The 21,236-nt window shown below is 43.9% G+C and overlaps 1 protein-coding gene and 1 pseudogene across 4 annotated transcripts in view; one reads left to right on the top strand and one right to left on the bottom strand.

Annotated features, from left to right (window-relative positions):
• The window catches only part of LOC140198135 (uncharacterized), a 198,424-nt gene that overhangs the window by 132,026 nt on the left and 45,162 nt on the right, over nt 1–21,236 (top strand). For all 4 annotated transcript variants that reach the window (XM_072259089.1, XM_072259088.1, XM_072259091.1 and 1 more), the window contains exon 12: nt 3,080–3,193. In XM_072259089.1, coding sequence (XP_072115190.1) covers nt 3,080–3,193 — 114 coding nt within the window. The remainder of the gene's footprint in view (nt 1–3,079; nt 3,194–21,236) is intronic.
• LOC140197400 (uncharacterized) lies at nt 14,566–19,005 on the bottom strand (annotated as a pseudogene).

Here is a 21,236-nt window from a genome sequence, read left to right as displayed (position 1 = left end):
GCCTGGCTGAACATTGCCAGGATATTATCCTTGACTAGTAAAATATCCCCTCCTCCTTTAATCCCTCCTGCTGTGTTGGGTCTAAAACAATGGAACCCCAGAATACTGAGCTGCCAGTCCACACCCTCCTACAACCAAGTTTCCCTACCATATTCCCAAGTGTTGATCCATGCTGTGAGCTCATCTGCCTTTCCTATGGTACTTCTTGCATTGAAGTATACACAGCTCAGGACATTAGTTGCACCATGCTCAACCTTTTGATTCCCCTCTGTCCCCACAACCTCTCCACTATCTGTAAAACTTCTGTACAGGTTCCATTTTCCCTGGAAGAGAGCCCAATGTTCCAAGAATCTGACACCCTCCCTCCTACACCACCTCCTTAGCCATGTGTTAAACTGTATAATCTTCCTATTTCTGGCCTCACTAGTACATGGCCTGAGTAGCAATCCTGAGATCACAACTCTGGAAGTTCTGCCCTTCAACTTAGCACCGAACTCCTGAACTCACTTTGCAGAACCTTTTTACTCTTCTTACCTACATGGGCCACGACTTCTGGCTGTTCACCCTCCCACCTCAGAATGCTGAGGACCTAATCCAAGATGTCCTGGACCCAGGCACCCAGGAGGCAGCATAACATCTGGGAATCTCATTCTTGTCCACAGAACCTCCTTTCTGTTCCCTAACGAATGAATCCCCTATCACCACAGTTCACCCCTTCTTCCCCCTTCCCTCCTGAGTTACAGAGCCAGACTCAGTGCCAGAGACCTGACCGCTGTGACTGTCCCCTGCTTGGTCATTCCCCCAATTGTATCCAAGTGGTGTACCTGTTGTTGATGGGGATGGCCACAGGGATACTCTGCACTGGCTGTTTAATCCCTTTCCCCGTCCTGACTGTCACTCAATTTCCCGTGTTCTCCACCTTGGGTGTAACTATTTCTCGATATGTCCTACCTGTCAACCCCTCAGCCTCCCAGTTCCAGCTCCAAATACTTAACACAGAGTGTGAGAAGCTGTAGCTGGAAGCATTTCTCACAGGTGTAGCCATCAGAGAGACACTGGAGGTCTCCCTGTCTTCCCACATCTCGTGAGAGGAACGTTCCACTATCCTGCCTGACATCACTACTGTTCCTAACTGAGCAACCATGAAGGAAAAACAATAAAATGTCGGGGGGGGGGGAGGGAGAAAACTCTACCTATAGCTTTTTTTTTCTTTCTTTGACTGAAGCATCTCCTCACTGAAGCCTTGAAGAGCTAAAGCCTCAAAATCTCCACTCTAACTCTGACCACTCCAGTGTTGGCCGCTCCACTAGCCACTGCCTTACTCTAATTTGTTTATGCCAATCAATCGTGAATTCAGGTTGGGTGCTGCTCAAAGCACCAAACTGCCATGAGGCACTGCATTTTCTGCACAATGGGCGAACGGGAGTGAACTGTGTCTTCTCAGGCGTCCAACCTCTCCAAAAGGTCCCTGCTCAAATGACTATCAAATAGCCGTTCTCCCTATTCTGAGAGTGTCTAGGACCTGCAATATTAACTCTTTTTCACTTTCCACAGATGCTACCCAAACTGTTGTGTGCTTCCAACATTTTTATTTTTTTCATTAGAGACAGAGCTGATAGATTCTAAATAGTGAAAATCTAAAAGCACCAGTGATCCGACCCCATGGGGGAGCAGAGTTTCTAATTATTAATATTTTAATTATATTAATGTCATGAATGGATATTGAAATTCATCAAAACTGGAGGAAAAGCAAGTCCCAATGAGGAAATTCGGACTGTACAATAGGATATCGATAGATTGAATGAGTGGGTGACAGCTCAGCACGTGGAGTTTAATACAGGAAAGTGTGAGGTGGAGCCCTTGAGTAAGAGGAATCAGACTGTTATGTTAATGGAGAGGAATTGCAAATGAGTGAATTGCAGAGGGATCAAGATGTTCTTGTAAGGGAATCAGAACAATTGCACTGACACTGCCGGCAGTCCAAAAGTGATCCATAAGGATCATTCCTGGGATGAGAGGCTTTTCCCACCACAAGCAGCTGAGAGGTATTCAAAGAAGAGATGGATAATTATTTGAAAGATTGAGGAATTCAGGATTGTGTGGGACTGGGACAGAAGAGGATATGAGGACTGGGGCAGATCATGTGTATCAGATGATGAGAGCCATTGGTCGTGTGGATGGTCAGAGGCTTTTTCCGAGGGCAGGGCACAGGTTTAAGGTGCTGGGGAGTTGGTACAGAGATGTCAGGGGTAAGTTTTTTTACTCAGAGAGTGGTGAGTGCGTGGAATGGGCTGCCGGCAACGATGGTGGAGGCGGATACGATAGGGTCTTTTAAGAGACTTTTGGATAGGTACATGGAGCTTAGAAAAATAGAGGGTAGGGACATGTTCAGCACAACTTTGTGGGCCAAGGGACCTGTATTGTGCTGTAGGTTTTCTATGATTCTATCTCCAATTGTATTGAATGGTGGGGCAGGTTTAAGGAGCTGAGAGACCGACTCCCCTCTTATTTTCTTATGTTTATTATCTTCTTGCAAAAGAACAATGGATTGTGTCCTTAACACGAGAGATTCTGCAGATAATGGAAATCCAGAGAAACACATACAAAATGCTGGAGAAACTCAGCATGTTTGACAGCGTCTACGGAAAAGAATAAAGTATTGTTGTTTCAGGCTACCCTTCAGGACCAGAAAGAAAGGGGAAAGAGCCAGAATAGGAATGTGGGGGGGGGGGGGGGGGGAGGGGAAAGAGTACAAGGTGATAGGTGAGGCCATGTGGAGGGGGAGGTAGGTGGGTGGGGGAGGGGTTGAAGTGAGAAGCTGGGAGGTGATAGGTGCAAAAGGCAAATGGCTGACAAATGTAACAATTGAGTGGCTTGTTAACCCAGCACAGCAGGTAGAGTCAGTTGGTGCAGGCCAGAAGTCACAGGTTGACAAGACTGCTGGGCAGTGATTAGCTCATCCCTTCCCTGCAGGAGAGGAAGGGGAACAATTTGGTTCTGGCAACAATTAGCAGCTCTCCTGGTCATTTTTCTGGTGTTTATTGCATGTTTGCTTATTTGAATGTATTTGTAATTGCAGGTTTTTACAGCAAGGACACTGTAACGATTGCTGCATCAATCACAATGGTGGTGTTGCTCCTAGTGGCTTTTATTCCATTTGTGATTCTTTGGTTGAAAGCATATTGGTATGAAGGTAAGTGTAATTGTCTACACTTGTGTTTAAACTTCAAGCATCTCTCCAAGGAAATTGCTGTTAATTTTAAAAGAAAAATCACCCTCACTGAGACATGAGGGATGAAATTCCCCTGTATTTTTGCCCAGTTGTGGAGTGGTGTTTCACAGTGACACCACTGCTGGGACGATTCCAGACTCATCTCTGACCTGGTGTCTGAGATGGTACTTGAGGGTAAAATGTCTCAACTCAATGTTGTCAAAGGTGCTGTGACTGGTGATGTAGAGGTGAGGAGTGAGGGACCACTCCTCACTGCACACACGTGGCTCCTCCATGGAGAGAGTTAAGAGCACCAAGTTTCTGACAGTGCACATAACAGGTGATCTTACCTGGTCCGTCAATACTACCTCTTTGGATAAGAAAGCACAGCAGCATCTCCATTCCTTGAGGAGATTGTGGCTAACCCCCACCCCCATCCTCCATGATAACCAGTTTTTACAGGACCCCAATCGAGAGTGTCCTGACCGGCTGCATCTCTGTCTGGTACGGGGACTGCAAGGTATCTGACCGCAAGTCCCAACAAAAGATCACAAGTGTTGCTGAGAGGATCACTGGGGTCTCTCTCTCACCCATTAGATATATTTATCAGGAGTGTTACATACACAGGGCACTTAGCATTGTCAATGATCCCTCCGATCCGTCCAACAGTCCTTTTGATCCCCTACCATCAGACAGGAAGTACCATAGCATTAGGACAAGAACTGTTAGGATGAGAAACAGTTTTATCCCCCAGACTACTGAACTTCGTGCCACCACCCAGGTCTCATCATGTATGGAGCACCAGTAGTGTGAGGCTGTTTAGTTTTCAGTTGTATTATATTTGCATCTTATTACTGCTTAATTTATTTGTGGTGATATTACTTTGTGTTATGCACATGAGTTACATGTACTGTGTTGTGCACATTAATCCAGAGGAAAGTTGTCTCATTTGATGGTATGCATGTATACGGTTGAATGACAATAACTTAAACTTGAAAGTTGCTCATTAATCCAGATGAAGGGGAGGTGGGAGAATGGTAAAGCCCCTCCTCATGACATGGAATTTAGCAAAGTTTTGTTAAAGTTCCTCATGGCATACTCAAGAAACTAGATGTCCATGCGATCCAGGAAAAGATGGTGTTGGATTAAAAATTGGTTCAGAGGGAGGAAGCAAACAGTGAGGATCAGTGGGAGTTTCAGTGTCTGGAGAGACATGTGTGGTGAGTTAAGCAGGGCTCAGTAATAGGTCCCTTGCTGTTTAAGGTTCATGTCAATGATTTGAACTTGAATTGAGGAACACAATCAGGAAGTTTCCTGCTGATCATAATAGTAGCAATTTGGTTGGCAGTGAAGAAGAAAGGTCTGGGTCACAGAAAGTTATCACTGGTCTCCTTGGATACACAAAAGAGGCAAGTGGAATTCAGTCTGGAAATGTTTACAGCAGTGCTTTTGGAGAGGGGAAACTAGGCAAAGGAACAAACAGTAAACAGAAGACTAAGGCTTGGAGAGGAACTGACAACTCTCAATATTCATGGGCACAGATCCCAGAAAGATGGGCTGCTCAGTTACCTGGTTTCTGGCAATTGCAGTAGCTTAAGTGTGGTAGACTTGATGTGGATGTGGAGAGAAATGGTTTCAAGGAGAAGTAATCAGGAATGGACAGCTGAGCGAACTGGCATAGATGGGCTGAATGGCCTCCTTCCATGTGGTAAGGAAAGTGAGGTCTTGCCTTTTGTTTTGTGCACAGAGCTGGTGAGGGGAGATGTGAAAAGGGTGAGGAACAATACCTGAGGAGAGGGAACTATTCACAATGGCATTAACATTGGAACCAGGAGAGGAGGTTGGTGATGAACGGGATCTAACAGAAGGAGGGTTGAGCATGAAAAAGAAATGGTTAGAATCCAGACTCAATGCAATTTCAACACCAGGACATCGAGGGACATTTGGGAGGGTTGGTCCAATGGGCAAAGGGAAGTAGGGAATCTACAGGGGCAGATGCACAGTCTGAATCCTGGCCATTCATGGGTTCAGTGCACATTATTAGAATATTTCAGCATGGTGAATTGTGGAAACAGTGGTGAATTAGGGGTTCTCTTTGCATTTCTGCACAGTCTTTGAATGAACAATTGGTGAAGGAGAGCAGGACCTGATGATACTGAATAGGGTGCAGCCAGATCTGACGATGGACGGTTAAAGCCATTTTTCACAAAGGACACACCCACACTTGCATCTCTCATTTGAGGGAGTGCAGATGGAGGCTGTACCACAGCAGACACTCAGATGAGGGATTAATGTAGGTTTTCATGAATAAAATGAAGTGAGGCATTTTATGTTTAACGAAACCCGTAACACATTTTATTGAATTCCCAAACCAGCGCGCAAAACGTGCTAAAACTCTTTACATAATAATGTCATCTCGTCAGACCAGCCTCTTAAAATGAAACTCCAACTCAATGTCGATGGTTGTGAATTACATACATTTCTGCCAATCGCGTTACCCTACACAGGCCCCTCCAGAACTAACTAAATTCAGCATTGTTAACCTACCTGAAGCTCGGATCAGCATCCTCGATTACTCGCTCACTGCAAAGGTATTTTTAACCTCTTTAACTGCTTCTCTGAATGGAGCTGAACCTGGACGAGCCAGTATCTGTGACACTGCTGCAGGACTCATGGAGGCCACATCTCGGACTGACCTTGGTTCGTGATGTGGGTTAGAGTGCTGTCCAGCGTTTACTCTTTCACTCCTGCGGGGTACTACAACAGGAGGACCACCAACATCTGACCCTGTATCATCAGTCACAGGCGCTACAGTCTCAGTTCCAGACATTTTTACAGTTCCAGAAGATATGCTGTCAAGACTGGAGTCAAGATTCTGTACACCCTGTTCTGACACATCTTCTACCAATATCACATCATTCTCTAAATCCTCAGAATCTGATTCATGTTCCAGGGACATGAGTTTATCGTCTCCTTTGAGGAGCTGGGGTGGGAAGGTTCTCTCAGGGCCTGATGTCTACCCTGTTCACCCTCCTGATCGGCCCTCCCTCCAAAGGTTCCACAGTGTTTGTGCTGTCTAGTACCTACACCAGCCTGTAGACAGTTGAGTTCCAAGCATCCTGGACCTTATTACAGCCTATTGGTCTGTCCTGAGGTAAGCCAGTATATTTACGTCAATCTTAGGACAATGAATTTTATCCTGCAGTAAGGCAATGCATTCTGCAGCCTTCTGTTCAGAGTATTCTTTCACTCTGGCATGAGCATCACTCAGTTGTTTCTGGTGTATGGCTAACCAGCCATATTTCCTGTTTACAGACTGTTCTCACCCCAGCAGAGCATCCACTGGCAAGTGGGGATCAACACTGAACAGTCGGTAATAAGGGGAATATCTGGTGGTGGTGTGAGGCGTCACATTATACACATACACTAACTCGGGTAGATGCTCTGGCCACCTGCGTTTCTTTTCTGAAGACAACGTATGCAACAAATCATGCATCGCCCTGTTGAAACACCCACACTGAGTGTTGCCAGTGGGATGATGGGGTGTAGTACGGCTTTTCTTTACCCTGTACAGTTTGCAGAGCTCAGCTATGACCTCACTTTCGAAGTTATGGCCCTGGTCAGAATGCAACTTCTCAGGAACACCGTACTTCATAAACCATTCCCTCAACAGCACCTTTGTTGTGGTATCGGCCTTTTGATCCTGAGCTGGGAATGCTTGGGTGAATTTTGTAAAAATGTCTGTGACTACTAAGACAGTCTCACGCCCACCAGCTGTCGGTTCAAGCACAGTGAAATCTACAGCAACAACTTCGAGCGGCCAAGAAGCAAGAAATGATTTCATGGGGGGACAGACCTTAAGGTGAGGCATCTTAGTTAGCACACAATGCGGACAATTTTTTTTAATATAATTTTTATTGAGTTTCCAAAGTGAATACATGAAAAGATAATATCTACCCTCCCCCCCCCATATATACTCCTACCTAAAAAAGAAAAGAAAGAAAGAAGAAAAAAAAAGAAGAACCGCCTGGACATTGGAAGGTTTCCACACGCTCCATGTGATTCAAAATAGATTTAGTATATTTATTTATTACTTTCCCCAAGGGACCAAGATCTTTATCATCGGAGCAACTAAATATGCCATCCTATCTTTTGTGAATAAGGGCGCCAAATATTCAAAAATGTTTCATATTTATCTCTTAAATTATAAGTAATTTTTTCAAGTGGAATAGAACTAGTCATTTCATTGTTCCAACGATTCATACTTAAATACGAATCCGATTTCCAAGTAACTGCTATAGCCTTCTTAGCTACTGCCAGTGCAATTTTTATGAATTCTTTCTGATACTGATTCAATTTAAGTTTCGGCTTTATCCCTTCAATATCACCCAGTAGAAATAATACAGGGTTATGTGGAAGTTGAGTTCCAGTAATTTGTTCCAATAAGACTCTTATATTTATCCAAAAGGGTTGAATTTTAAAACAAGACCAAGTAGAATGTAAGAAAGTACCAATTTCTTGATTACACCAAAAGCATTTATCAGATAAATTTGAATTTAATCTATTTATTTTTTGTGGTGTAATGTATAATTGGTGTAAAAAATTATATTGTACTAATCTAAGTCGAACGTTTATTGTATTTGTCATACTGTCAAGACACAGTCTTGACCAATTTATTTCATCAATATTAATATTCAGATCCTTTTCCCATTTTTGTTTTGACTTGTGGATTCCTTGTTTAATTGTCTGTTTTTGAATCAAATTATACATACAAGAAATAATTTTTTAAATTTTCCCTTTTTGAATTAAAGTTTAAATTTCATTAGGTTTTGGCAAAAACATTGTTTGACCCAGCTTGCCTTTTAAGTAAGCCCTTAATTGAAGGTAACAAAAGAAAGTGTTATTTGATATTTTATATTTTTCCTTTAGTTGTTCAAATGACATCAATATACCTCATTCATAACAGTCTCCTATAGATCTAATCCCTTTTTGGTACCAATTATATAAAAGTTGATTGTCCATTGTAAAAGGAATAAGTCTGTTTTGGAACAAAGGTCTCCTTGCTAATAAAGATTTCTGTATTTCATTATCAACATTTATCTTATTCTGTAGATCAATCAAATGTTTTAATATAGGAACGCAAACAACAGGAATTCTGCAGATGCTGGAAATTCAAGCAACACACATAAAAGTTCCAGTGACGAAGGGTCTCGGCCTGAAACGTCGACTGCACCTTTTCCTAGAGATGCTGCCTGGCCTGCTGCGTTCACCAGCAACTTTTATGTGTGTTGTTTTAATATAGCAGATTCTTTCTTTTCCCGTATCCATTTAGATTCCCATTTATATATAAAATCTTCAGGTCTATTTTCTCCTATCTTGTCTAATTCTATTTTAATCCATGCCAGTTTTCAATCATCGAAGAAAGATGCAATACATCTAAGTTGATTTGCTTTATAATAATTCTTAAAATTTGGAAGTTGTAACCCTCCTAACTCAAGTTTACATGTCAATTTTTCCAATGATATTCTTGACATCTTACCTTTCCAAAGAAATTTTCTCATACATTTATTTAACACCTGAAAAAATTTCTGTGGCAATTGTATTGGTAATGTTTGAAACAAATACTGTAATCTAGGAAATATATTCATTTTTACAACATTAACTCTACCCACTAATGTTATTGGTAGTATCATCCATTTGCCAAGATCTTCTTGAATTTTTTTCAATAGTGGTAAATAATTAAATTTATATAAATTCTTTACATCATTATCAAGTCTTATACCTAAATACTATATACCATTTACCGGCCATCTAAATTGGGTTGCTAATCGACATTGGCTATAGTCTCCTTTAGTAAGAGGTAAAATTTCACTTTTATCCCAATTTATTTTATACCCTGATACCTTCCCATATTCATCCAATCTAGAAGATAATTTATGTAACGAATGTTGTGGGTTTGTTAAGTAAATCAAAACATCATCAGCAAAAAGATTAATTTTATATTCCTTCTGATTAACTCTAAAACCCATAATGTCTGGGTCAATTCTAATTAATTCTGCTAATGGCTCTATCGCCAGTACAAATAAAGCAGGTGATAATGGACAACATTGTCTAGTTGACCTTTTTAACTGGAATGGTGTTGAAATTTGAGTATTTGTCAATACTTTAGCATTAGGGTTAGTATTTAAAGTTTTAATCCAGTTTATAAAAGATGTTCCTAACCCATATTTTTCTAATACTTTAAATAAAATATCCCATTCCAATCTATCAAATGCTTTTTCTGCATCCAAGGCTACTACTATACTCATCTCCTCCCTTTTTTGTGCCAAATGAATTATACTGAGTAGCCGAGTTACATTATCTGCCAATTGTCCATTTTTAATAAATCCTGTTTGATCCATGTGTATTAATTTTGGTAAATATTTAGATAATCTATTCGATAAAATTTCTGCTATTATTTTATAATCCGTATTCAATAAAGAAATAGGCCTGTATGATGCTGGTTTTAAAGGATCTCTATCTTTTTTTGGCAATACTATTACAATCGCTGTTGAAAAAGATTCTGGGAGTTTATGTATTTTTTCTGCTTGACGTATTAACTCCATAAAGGGAGAAAATAATAAATCTTTAAACTTTTTATAAAATTCAGGTGGAAAACCATCTTCTCCTGGAGATTTATTACTTTGGAGTGATCCTAAAACTTCTTCAACCTCTTTTAATGTAAAAGGCATATCTAATCCCTTCTGTTCTTCCGAATTCAAGTTTGGAAGAGTTACTTGTGATAAAAACCTTTCTATCTCATTATCATCATTTTGTGATTCTGATTGATATAATTCAGAATAGAAACTTTTGAAGGTTTCATTAATTTCTAAAGGTTTGTAAGTAATTTTATTTGCACTTGTTCTAATTGCATTTATCGTTTTGGAAGCTTGTTCTGTTTTCAACTGCCAGGCAAGAATTTTATGTGCTCTCTCACCTAACTCATAATACCTTTGCTTAGTTCTTATAATTGCTTTTTCCATTCTATATGTCTGAAGCGTATTATATTGTAACTTCTTATTGACAAGTTGCCTTCGTTTTTCTTCTGTCATATGTCTTTGAGATTCTTTTTCTAATTTTGTAATCTCTTTTTCCAATTGATCTAGTTCTGCCATATATTCTTCATTAATTTTAGACGTATAACTTATTATCTGACCCCTCAAATATGCTTTCATCGCATCCCACCGTATAAATTTATCATCCACTGAATGAGAGTTTGTATCCAAAAAAAATTGGATCTGCTTTTTCATAAAATCACAAAAATCTTGACGTATTAATAATGTTGAATTAAATCTCCAACTATAAGCCACTTCTTCCTTATCAGTCATTATTATTGTCATTAATAGAGGAGAATGATCTGACAATATTCTTACTTTATATTCCATATTTTTTACTCTGTGTTGAATATTCATTGATAATAGGAAAAGATCTATCCTTGAGTAAGTTTTGTGTCTGTTAGAACAGAACAAATAGTCTCTTTCTTTAGGATTGATTCTTCTCCATATATCAATCAAATTTAAATCTTTCATCAATGATAAAGTTGAATTTACTACCTTCAATTTTGTGACAGCCTTAGTTGATCTATCTAAGACTGGGTCTAAGCAAAAATTAAAATCTCCTCCTATTAATATTTTTTCATGTGCATCAGCCAAACTCAAAAAAGCTTCTTGTATGAATTTTGCATCATTTTCATTTGGTGTATAAATATTCATGAAAGTCCATAATTCAGAAAAAAGTTGACAGTGTATAATCACATATCTCCCCGCCGAATCGGTTATTATATTTTGTATTCTAATTGGTAATGTTTTATTGATCAAAATTGCTACTCCCCTCGCTTTTGAATTAAATGAAGCTGCAACAACACTACTCACCCAATCTATCTCTCTTTAATTTCTGATGTTCTGTTTCTATTAAATGCGTTTCCTGTAAGAAGGCTAAATCTATCTTTATTTTCTTAATGTGTTAAGATTCTTTTTCTTTTCACCGGTCCATTAAGCCCATTAACGTTAAAACTCAAAAAATTCAATAAATTAGTCATTATTCTTAACAAAGTTACTCCAATCCAAAACATTACTTATCTTCTCAACTCTCATAGTTCCTTGGGGAATCGCTTTGAACTTTACCCTGTTGCTATGTGTTTCCCTCCCAATCATCCTGGCAAAAAGAAAAAAATAAAAGATAGATAAGATACAAAAAAAGAAAAAACAAAATACCCCCCCACTAATGTTGTGAATGAATAGATACACAACACTACCCCCCTTCATTTTGCGGGTCGTGGCTAATGCCACGCTTGCACACATGATTAGCGTAGCAATTGGTCAGTATTTCTTCCAGCTCCCCCATAACAAAAAAATATATATATAAAATTAATGTTACTATTCCTAACTAGTATTCCTCAAATTTTAACCTTTCTTCCCCTCCCTCATATAATTAATAATATATTTATATATTCATCCACCTTTAAAAATCCAACAGGACTATTCCTTGACCCAGTCTTCATCTTCAATCCATCTCGCTCCCCTGGATTTGTTCTTGTATCTGGTGGATGTTCAGAGAATCTCGCACAAACTGCTCCGCTTTCCGGTAATCGTCAAAAATTCTTTTTTCTCCACCAGCCAAAAAAATCTTCAAGGTTGCAGGGTAACGCAATATAAATTGATAACCGTGATCCCATAGGACTTTTTTCACTGGATTAAATTTCTTCCTTCTCTTCAAAAGTTCATAACTTATGTCAGGATAGAAAAAAATTTTGTTCCCTTCTATCATCAATGGCCCTTTTCTATTCTTGGCAGCTTGGGCAGCTGCCTGTAGAATCCTTTCTTTGTCTTGAAATCTTAAGAATTTTATTAAAATTGATCATGGATATTGGTCATCTTGTGGTTTTGGTCTTAGAGCTCTATGTGCCCGCTCAATTACAATTGGTCGGTCTTACTCTTTCATTTGCAAAGTTTTCGGGATCCAACTTTGAAAAAATTCTATTGGATTGTCTCCCTCTATACCTTCTTTAAGACCAACAATTTTAATATTATTATGTCTACTGAAATTTTCCAACACGTCCACTTCCTCCAAGAGTCGATTTCTTTCCGTGTTCCAGACAAGCAGATCATTTTCTGTTTTTTCCACTCTATCATTAATATGCTCCATTATTCTTTCCATCTTCTGAAGTTTCTTATCCATTTTATCCTGTCTTTTCATAGCTTTATTATAGCACATCTTCATGTCTCTAAGCTCTGCTCTTACTTTTCTTAGTTCAGCCCTTACTTGCAATAAAGCCTCTCTTATGTCTCCGTCATCTCCTTTACTTCCAGTCTCTTCCAGTTCTTCCTCCTCCTCTTCATCTGTGTTCTCTGCGGTATCCAATTCTGACTCTGAGTCACTTACAGTTGCAGTGGCCATCAGTTCTTGTAGTTTGAGTTGTGTCGATTTGCGCATGCGCATTTCTGGCATCTTCTTCTGAGAGACCGCTACCACCGCCATTGCTCCCTGTTCTTCTACGCTGGAGATAAAATGCATCTCCTCTGAAGGAGAACCAACCTGAGTCTGAGGCTCCATCGCTGCAGTAGGCCCTTTTTCCTTCCCATCTCGCGGCGACTTCGCAACAACAGACTTCTTCTGTTGCGGATTACGAGGCATATCGTAAAGTAGTCTTGCGAAGTTTATAAGTAGTTTTCAGAAAGTATTTATTAACTTTGTTTTGTTTAAATGGTACTTTGCTGATTTTTTACGGGAGAGCTGGATTTACACGTCTCAATCCTACTTCATCACGTGACGCCCCGATGCGGACAATTTTTGATCCACCATGCCACATCCTCGTGCATGCCCACCCAAACACATCTGCTTCTCAACAAGTGCGGAGTACGGTCTATGCCTTGATGGCCCATAGAGTCATGTACAGATCCAAACACTTTAGTCCTCAAGCTGGTAGGTAGCAGAAGCTGATAACACTCCCCGTGCTTCTCATACTCAAATACACCATACTGTAACCCTGATCAATGTGTGTTGTGCATTTCTCTATCGTCATCGTCGATGAAGACCTCGACACCGATGGTGTCGAGACTAGCGCTTGTTTTGGATTTAAGTTCAGGGAGCGTTGTGCAGCGTCAGCCTCAGTCTCTCTTCCCCGATTCCCATCTGGATCCAGTGGTAAGATAGAGTCTAGATGGCTGGAGATGGGACTAGGCGCAATGGGTGACCAGGACGTCTTCTGTGTCTTGTCCTGCTCTACACGTTCCACGACGCTTGCAGACACCGCCTTCTTGACCGTTGGACCTTCCATTGGTCTCGTCCGCTCAATCCGCCGGAGTCTGTCTTCACATGCTGGGATAGACAACTCCTTATGTCACCGAGGGTTTGAGACCCGTCGGCTACCCTCACCTCGTTTAGCCAGCTTGTTGAAGCCGTTGCCCAGGGTGTGGCCGCTGTCACATGCAAACAGCTACGGGGAGCCACAGGTGAGAGCTGAGTGCCAGGTGGGGACCAAAGGTGGACTAACCGCCTGAAAAGGACGCGAAATGTTCCCTCACCAGAGGTGCTGCCCCTCCCTGACACCCCATACACCCCGCCCTGATCAATACGTGGGAGTGGGAACACATCATTATTGGTCTTAAGATTCAGTCTCCAATAATCTACAGTCTTATGCTGCCATCAGTCTCCACTATGAAAGGGTGTGTGAAATCGGCAAAGCTGAGGATGGGTGAAATGGCTAGTTTTTTTTTGAGCAAGTCAAAGGCAGTTTGACATTCTTCTGTCCAAGACTGTTTTAACAGCTGGTTTGTTTTACTCGGACTCCCTGCATTAAAACACAAATTCACTCCATCATGCAGCGGACCTGCGATCTTTGAGAATCCCTGAATGAGCCGTCTATAAGAACTGCAAAAGCTGATAAATGATCTGAAGTCTTTGACTGCAGATGGTTCTGGCCATTGCTGAACAGCAAGGCCTTCTTGGGATCTGTGCCTATCTGATATCTGGTGTCCTAAGTTCTTAACCTCTGACTGCAGAAAATGACTTTTTTCCAATTTCACCTTCAGACCAGTTTCCTTGAGATGCTGAAGCGCAGTGTCGAGCCTCTCCAAGTGTATCCCTGGAGAGTCTGTGAATACATCAGAATATCATCCAGATACACAAGCATAATTTGGAAGACTAAGTTATTCATGGTTGCCTGCATGAGTCTTTGGAAAGTCACCAGCCCATTGCCGACCCAAATGTCATCTGAAGATATTCATATATGATTCTGAGGTCCACCCTGCGGATGCGCTGGGACACATCATCAGTGATGTAACCTGGGGTTGTCGGATGTTTCGGGTCTTTCAACATCATACACCCTCGCCCAGGCGACCCAGCCGGGGTTGATCAGACCCCAGCTTGTGTCCCAGCAGTATTGCCCCACGGATCACCCCTCCTGATCCATAGCCATCAGGAGGCTCTCTCAGCGACCTCTGTGATGGTCCTGATTGCTTTCCTCTTGCCAGCCCCAGTGATGTCAAGTAGGGTGTAGACTCTGCAGAGTGAGTGGCCGGTAAAACCCCTGCATCTGTCTTCGATGGGCTCACAGTGAGCCCTCCAGCCTTGCCTCCAGCTCTGCTCCACCAGCTCCTGGTACTTGGCCCGCTTCCACTCATTTCCCTCCTCAATGTGGTCCTCCCAGGGAACTGTCAACTGAATGAGGACAACCTGCTTCGAGGACACTGAAGAAAGGACCACATCCGGCCTCAGCGAAGTTGTTGCTATTTGGTTGGGAAACTTCATCTGCCTCCCCAGGTCAATTTGAAGCAGCCAGTCTGCTGCGGCAGGCCTGATGATGATGCTGGTCTGGGCTGACGTGGGGGCTGTGCTCCGGCTCTGACAAAGGAGATGTTCTTCCTCTGACCACTCTGTTTGCTGGTGGTCATGGCCATCGCAATGCTCTCTGCCACTGGCTTCAGCATCTGGTCATGATGCCACCAGTAGCGACCTTCCCCCAAGGCTTTAGGGCAGCTGCGAAGGATGTGCTCCAGTGATCCTCTTCCTGGACAGAGAGGACATGCTGGTGTATCGCTCTTGCACAGACATGGAGGTTTGCAGGGCTTGGCAAGGCATCATAGACAGCCTGGATCATAAATTTAATGCGCTGGGGTTCTGCCTGCCAGAAGATTTTCCAGGAGATTTTCCGCTCCAGCGCACCTTCCCACCTTGTCCATGCTCCCTGCTGCTGCATGCCCACCATCCTGCTATTCCTCTCCTCATCAATGCCAGCCCACACTTCCTCCAGGACTAGTTGGCGTCTGTCCTTGCCTTTGGCCTTGTCATAGCGAGGTTGTGAAAGGGAGTCCAGCCCCACTCGCCCAGTTGACACTGTCCCCACCAGAGCCCTGTGTCTCAGCCGGGACTCTGCTACCACCAGCCCTCCCTGTGCCTTCCACTTTCTGCCCGTCCATACCTGGATGCCCGCTGCTGCCACTTTAGGGCCCTTGGAATCCCTGTACTGCAGCACCTCTCTTGTGCGGGAAACCCTGAACTCCTCGCCCAGGCTGCTGAAGGGAAGTCACAGCTTATTGCACCTTCCGTACAGTGCTGCACCGCTCAGACTACGAGGTTGGCCCAGCCACCTCGAAGGTAGTTACTGACCTTACTCTCCAGCAACTCCACAGTTGTCACAGGCACCTCGTATACCAGCAGCAGCCATAGGGTTCAGGGTAGGATGCCATGCTGGTAAATCCAGGCTTTGAACCTTCCAGGTAGGCCTGACTTGTCCACCGTGGTGAACCAGCTCTCAAGCTCTTTGGAAGCTGATCGGACGGCAGCTGCATCTGAGGCTACAGTCGAAGACCTTCCCCAAGTTCTTGACTGGCTTCTCGGTGATAGATGGGATTGTAGTGCCATCCAAGGTAAAATGGAACCCGTCCACCACTTTGCCCTTCTTCAACACCATGGACCTGGATTTAGCTGGTTTGGAGCTCGTTCTTGCCCATGCGATGAGCTTTTCCAGGCCCTGGAGGATCCACCTGCTGCCAGGAACTGATGTTGTCATGACAATGAGGTCATCCATAAAGGCTCTGATCGGGGGCTGCCGTACACCAGACTTGGTCAGCGGGCCTCTACACTCTGCCTCAGCTGCCTTGAATATCATATTCATGGCAAGGGCAAAGAGAATAATGGAGATTGTGCACACAGTTATAATCCCCTTCTCCAGCCTATGCCAGCCTGGTGTCACAGCTCCAGCAGTGACTCTCAGTCTGAACTTCCCGTAGTAGTTCATGATGAGGTCCTTGACCTTTCTGGGAACATGGTGTTGGTCCAGTGTAAACTCCACCAGTTTGTGGGGTATTGACCCATACGCATTGGCGAGATCTAGCCAAAGCACGACTAGGCCTCCCTTCCCTATGTGTGCATCCCTGATCAGCTGGGTGACGACTCCGGAGTGTTCCAGGCACCCAGGCGCTCCGGGAATTCCACCCTTCTGCCCTGAAGTGTCGATTTAAGCGTTCTTGAGGAGAAAGTCTATCATCCAGCGGGCAAGACATTAAAGAAGATTTTCCCTTCCACACTAAGCAGCGAGATGGATCTGAACTGCTCCAGGTTTGACGAATTTTCCTCCTTGGGGATCCAGACCCCCTCTGTGTACCTCCACTGGTCTGCTACTGTCCCCCTGCACCAGATCACTCGCAGGATCTTCCAAAGAATCCTGAGGAGCTCCAGGCAGTGCTTGTACACCTTGTTGAGTTCTCTTCTGGGTCCTGGCACAGAACTGGCTCTGGCTGAAGACACAACCTCCTGGCAGCACTCACAACACACTGGAGGAACTCAGTTGGTCGGGTAGCATCCATGGAAAAGATCGGTCAACGTTTCGGGCCGGAACCCTTCGTCAGGACTGAAGAGGGAAGGGGCAGAGGCCCTATAAAGAAGGTGGGGGGAGGGTGGGAAGGAGAAGTCTGGTAGGTTCAGTTGAAAAACCAGTAAGGGGAAAGACAAAGGGGTGGAGGAGGGGAGGCAGGGAGGTGATAGGCAGGAAAGGTGAAGGAAGAATAGGGGAAAACACAATGGGTAGTAGAAGGAGGCGGAGACATGAGGGAGGTGATAGGCAGCTGGGGGAGGGGGCAGAGTGACATAGGGATAGGGGAAGGGAGGGGGAGGGAATTACCGGAAGTTGGAGAATTCTATGTTCATACCAAGGGGCTGGAGACTACCTAGACGGTATATGAGGTGTTGCTCCTCCAACCTGGGTTTAGCCTCATCATGGCAGTAGAGGAGGCCATGTACGGACATATCTGAATGGGAGTGGGAAGCAGAGTTGAAGTGGGTGGCCACTGGGAGATCCTGTCTGTTTTGGCAGAAGGAGCGGAGGTGCTCGACGAAGTGGTCCCCCAATCTGCGTCGGGTTTCACCGATGTAGTGGAGGCCGCACCGGGAACACTAGACTTCCCTCTAGTGTTACGCAACCGGCAACAATTGAATATTAATCGAGTCAGGTTATATTAATACAACCAAACATTTATTAAACACAGATAAACAATAAAAAACAAATTAAAACCTTAACCGGAAGTTAACCGCTATGCGGCCGTTCAACAAATTGTCACTCGGTACTGATTCTTAAAGTGATAAATTTGGAAACAGTTCTTAAAGTGGTAAAGTCAAATATAGTTCTTAAAATGGTAAATTTGAAAGTCCAACAGATTTATACATTCAATTGTGAGAGACTTCTCTGGAGAAGGATTTCTTCATAGACGCGACTTTCCGCTGGTTCTGTCCAAAGGATTCACGAGGAAGGAAATAAACGGCTTAAAACAACTGACCTTAATTTCTAGAGAGCACCTTGCATGAACTTCCTTGCTCTTTTGGCAAGAGTTATCGCCGATGCAGGTCACTATTTCTTCAACGAAGACTCAATAAGGTCGATCCTTTAATAAACTGCCGAACATTGCCAACTTATTTTAATCCTTCATGTCCTGTACTTCGACGAAGTCTTCACTCTCCAATACTACTGAAAAGATACACTAACAAACCTGGCAGCAATGATCAACCTGCTGGCTCAGACTTCCGTATCTTACATTAGACCATAAAACTCCGTTTAAAATCAAAACTGCGTCATACTGCAAATACACAACAGAGCGGAGTATCTCACTGACATTCTAACTGGAAAACCCCTAAAAAAAACTAACTGCGTCACCTGAGGTCTTCCCTTTTATACCCGTGGTGAACATGTCATCACGTGACCTCGCATCGGCAGGAAAATTACATCAGGTGACCTCCAAAAGACCATTACATCATTCTCACAGGAAAGTCACAGGATCTCCTTGAGGTATGTAACAGGGCTCCCTCACATTGAACTCTACTATGGGGAGTGGTTGGCTTGTAAGGGCTCTGTGGAGGCCCAGCTCTTGCTCCCTTGCAGGGTCGCTCAGGATGTTATGAAGGAAATGGTCTAACTCTTCTTTAGAGCACAGAAGGCAGCCACTGCGTTTCTGCCCTAGGAGCTGTTTTGTAAACCCAAACGGATTGGCTATGAAGGCAGTTTGCTTCCTGGCTCTTTCTCTCCCTCACCTCCTGTGCCACTCTGCTCTATGCAGGGTCATTAGCTTCTTCCTGCAGATGTTCCGGAGCTCAATCAGGGGAGATTTCTCCTCCGTTGCTACCGTGAACTGCTGTGTCAGGGACTGGAGCTCTTGGCGCAGTTGGTGGATCTGGGCTGCCCTGCGGTTCATTGTGTACTGGGATCTGGTGGTCTTTCTCTCTATTCCAAACCTCTCCGTGGCAAAGCTGACAATGATGGTGATCATTGTCTGAAGCCGCTGTCAACATCTCCCTTGTCTGTATGATCCTTGCTACATCCCTATCGAACTGGAGCCATTCCTTCTTATAGTTGGCTGGGGGCCGCTTGATCCGGTGCTGTTGATCTATGTTGCTTGGCACAGAAGTTTCTGGTGTTTGGAGGTTCTGGGCTCTGTGGGGTGACTCCCGGCCGGGCTCCTCCTGTGTCTCACCAGACGTAAATCCTGTGTGCTGTGCAGTATTCTCCACTCCAAGCACTTCATTCTGGCCTGATGGATCTTTAGGCCATGCTTGTTCTTACAAACCTTGCTGCAAATGCATCTCTCTCTCGTCGTCAATTATCCATTTGCCTTGGTCGTTGTTATTAGGTCCGTCCTATTGTGGTGCTCATTCTCCTCCCCCCCCCCCAGGCTCCCCTTGGGGTGTCCTTCATTGGGTTTATCTGTAGCTTTCTTAGGTTCTTCTTCACAGAAGATGCAGGTTGGGCTGCTACCCCTCCCTGCCCCGCTTGCAGTTTTTCTGAGCTGTCAACTGTCTCTCCAGTCGTCATCAATCTGTTCTTGGTGGTCACCCAGCCTGTTCCTGAGAGTCACTGGCTCAGTCAGCTTGTGTGATTCTGAGATCCATCCTGCGGATGCGCTGGGACACATCATCAGTGATGTAACCTGGGGTCAGTGGGTGTTTCGGGTCTTTCAACATCATACACCCTCGCCCGGGTGACCCAGCCGAGGTTGATCAGACTAAACAGGATCGAAAAGTAGTCTGATACCTATCACACTCCTCTACTACCACTTGGTGGTAACCAATCGTGAGGTCTGTTGTTGAGAAAAATTGCGCTCTCCACAGAGCATCAAGACTCTCATCAATACGGGGGACGGGGAATGTGTCCTATTTGGTCTTGAGATTCAGTCTCCGATAATCTACACACAGTCTTATGCTATCATCAGCCTTCTGTAGCAACTCTACAGGGGAGACGTACGCACGATCGCTCTCCTGAATCACACCCTTCTTTCAGCTGTGCACTTTCACTTCACTGTAATGACTGGGCGGAACGTGACGGTGTGGCTGTGAAACGGGCTCGTCATCAATTAACTGAATTTCATGCTTCACCTTGTCAGTGTCCCCAAGGTCTTCATCTTCAACAGCGAAGATATCCAGGTACTTAACCAGTAATGCTCTTAGCTGTGCTTGTTGTTCTTCACTACCCCAATGTCGAGCTTGTCAGGAATTGACTTTAACTTGTGGTTACTACCCTCCTCCTTTACACCAGCAGTCATTTGTTCAATGCCAGCTGAGATCCGCTGAAATCTTACAGCACGTTGCTGATCACTATCTACACACTCTAACTTTGACAGTATACCCAGTCGGGTCCTGGGTGAGAGCCATACATCCTCTTGAGAGAGGTTTAAAACCTGTACTGGAACTGTACGACTACGAGAGTCAACGAGCATGGTGATAACTACTAGACCACCCGGTAGAGGGGTGTTAAAGTGGCTCAGGTAACATCTTATGGTCACAACCAACATCTCCAGTGGCCTTCCTAGCCACAATGGTAACTACAGATTCAGCAGCTATGTGCTCAGTATCGTTTCCTGATACTCGGACTGTGGCTTTCTTTTCAGTAGTTCACATCTGCACTTTCTGGAAATCATCTCTCCAGCCAGAATCCAACTTTCCTTCGAGAGTCGTGTCAAATCCTGTGTAGACAAGTTGACAAATAGACAAGCTGTCTACATTGGCTTATAATGTTCATGCCTACAATGCATGGGGCGGGTTGTTCAGTGCTAACAGGATCCCTGAATACTAGAAAGCCACAGTTGAGTATCTTCATGCCCATCGCTTGAACCTCCAGCTCTAGATACCCAAGGTAAGGAATATAAAGACTGTCAGTGACTGTTATCCTAAGCCAGCCAGCAGTGGACAACATAGCCTCATCCTCTCCATTCAAGTGTTCTCGAAAGACCTGCTCAGTCACGGTGCTCACTTGACTACCTGTGTCTTACAGACAATGGACAGTGACACCTGATATCTGAAGTTCAACGACAGTACATGGTCCTCTGGCACGTTGCAGCGACTGGTCACGGGACGGCTGTACATTATCTATGAGGTTGTCCCGAATTGCCCGACTCACAACAGCCTGAGGGCTGGAAGATGCCGGCTCTACGTCCCTCGCACTTCACTTCTGTGGGCAATTCTTGTCCACATCTCCCCCACCTGACACGTGAAACATATTGGTTGC

The sequence above is a fragment of the Mobula birostris genome, chromosome 5 (genome assembly GCF_030028105.1).
Source record: "Mobula birostris isolate sMobBir1 chromosome 5, sMobBir1.hap1, whole genome shotgun sequence".
Lineage (NCBI taxonomy): Eukaryota > Metazoa > Chordata > Chondrichthyes > Myliobatiformes > Myliobatidae > Mobula > Mobula birostris.
This window is presented reverse-complemented; position numbering and strand designations above follow the sequence as displayed.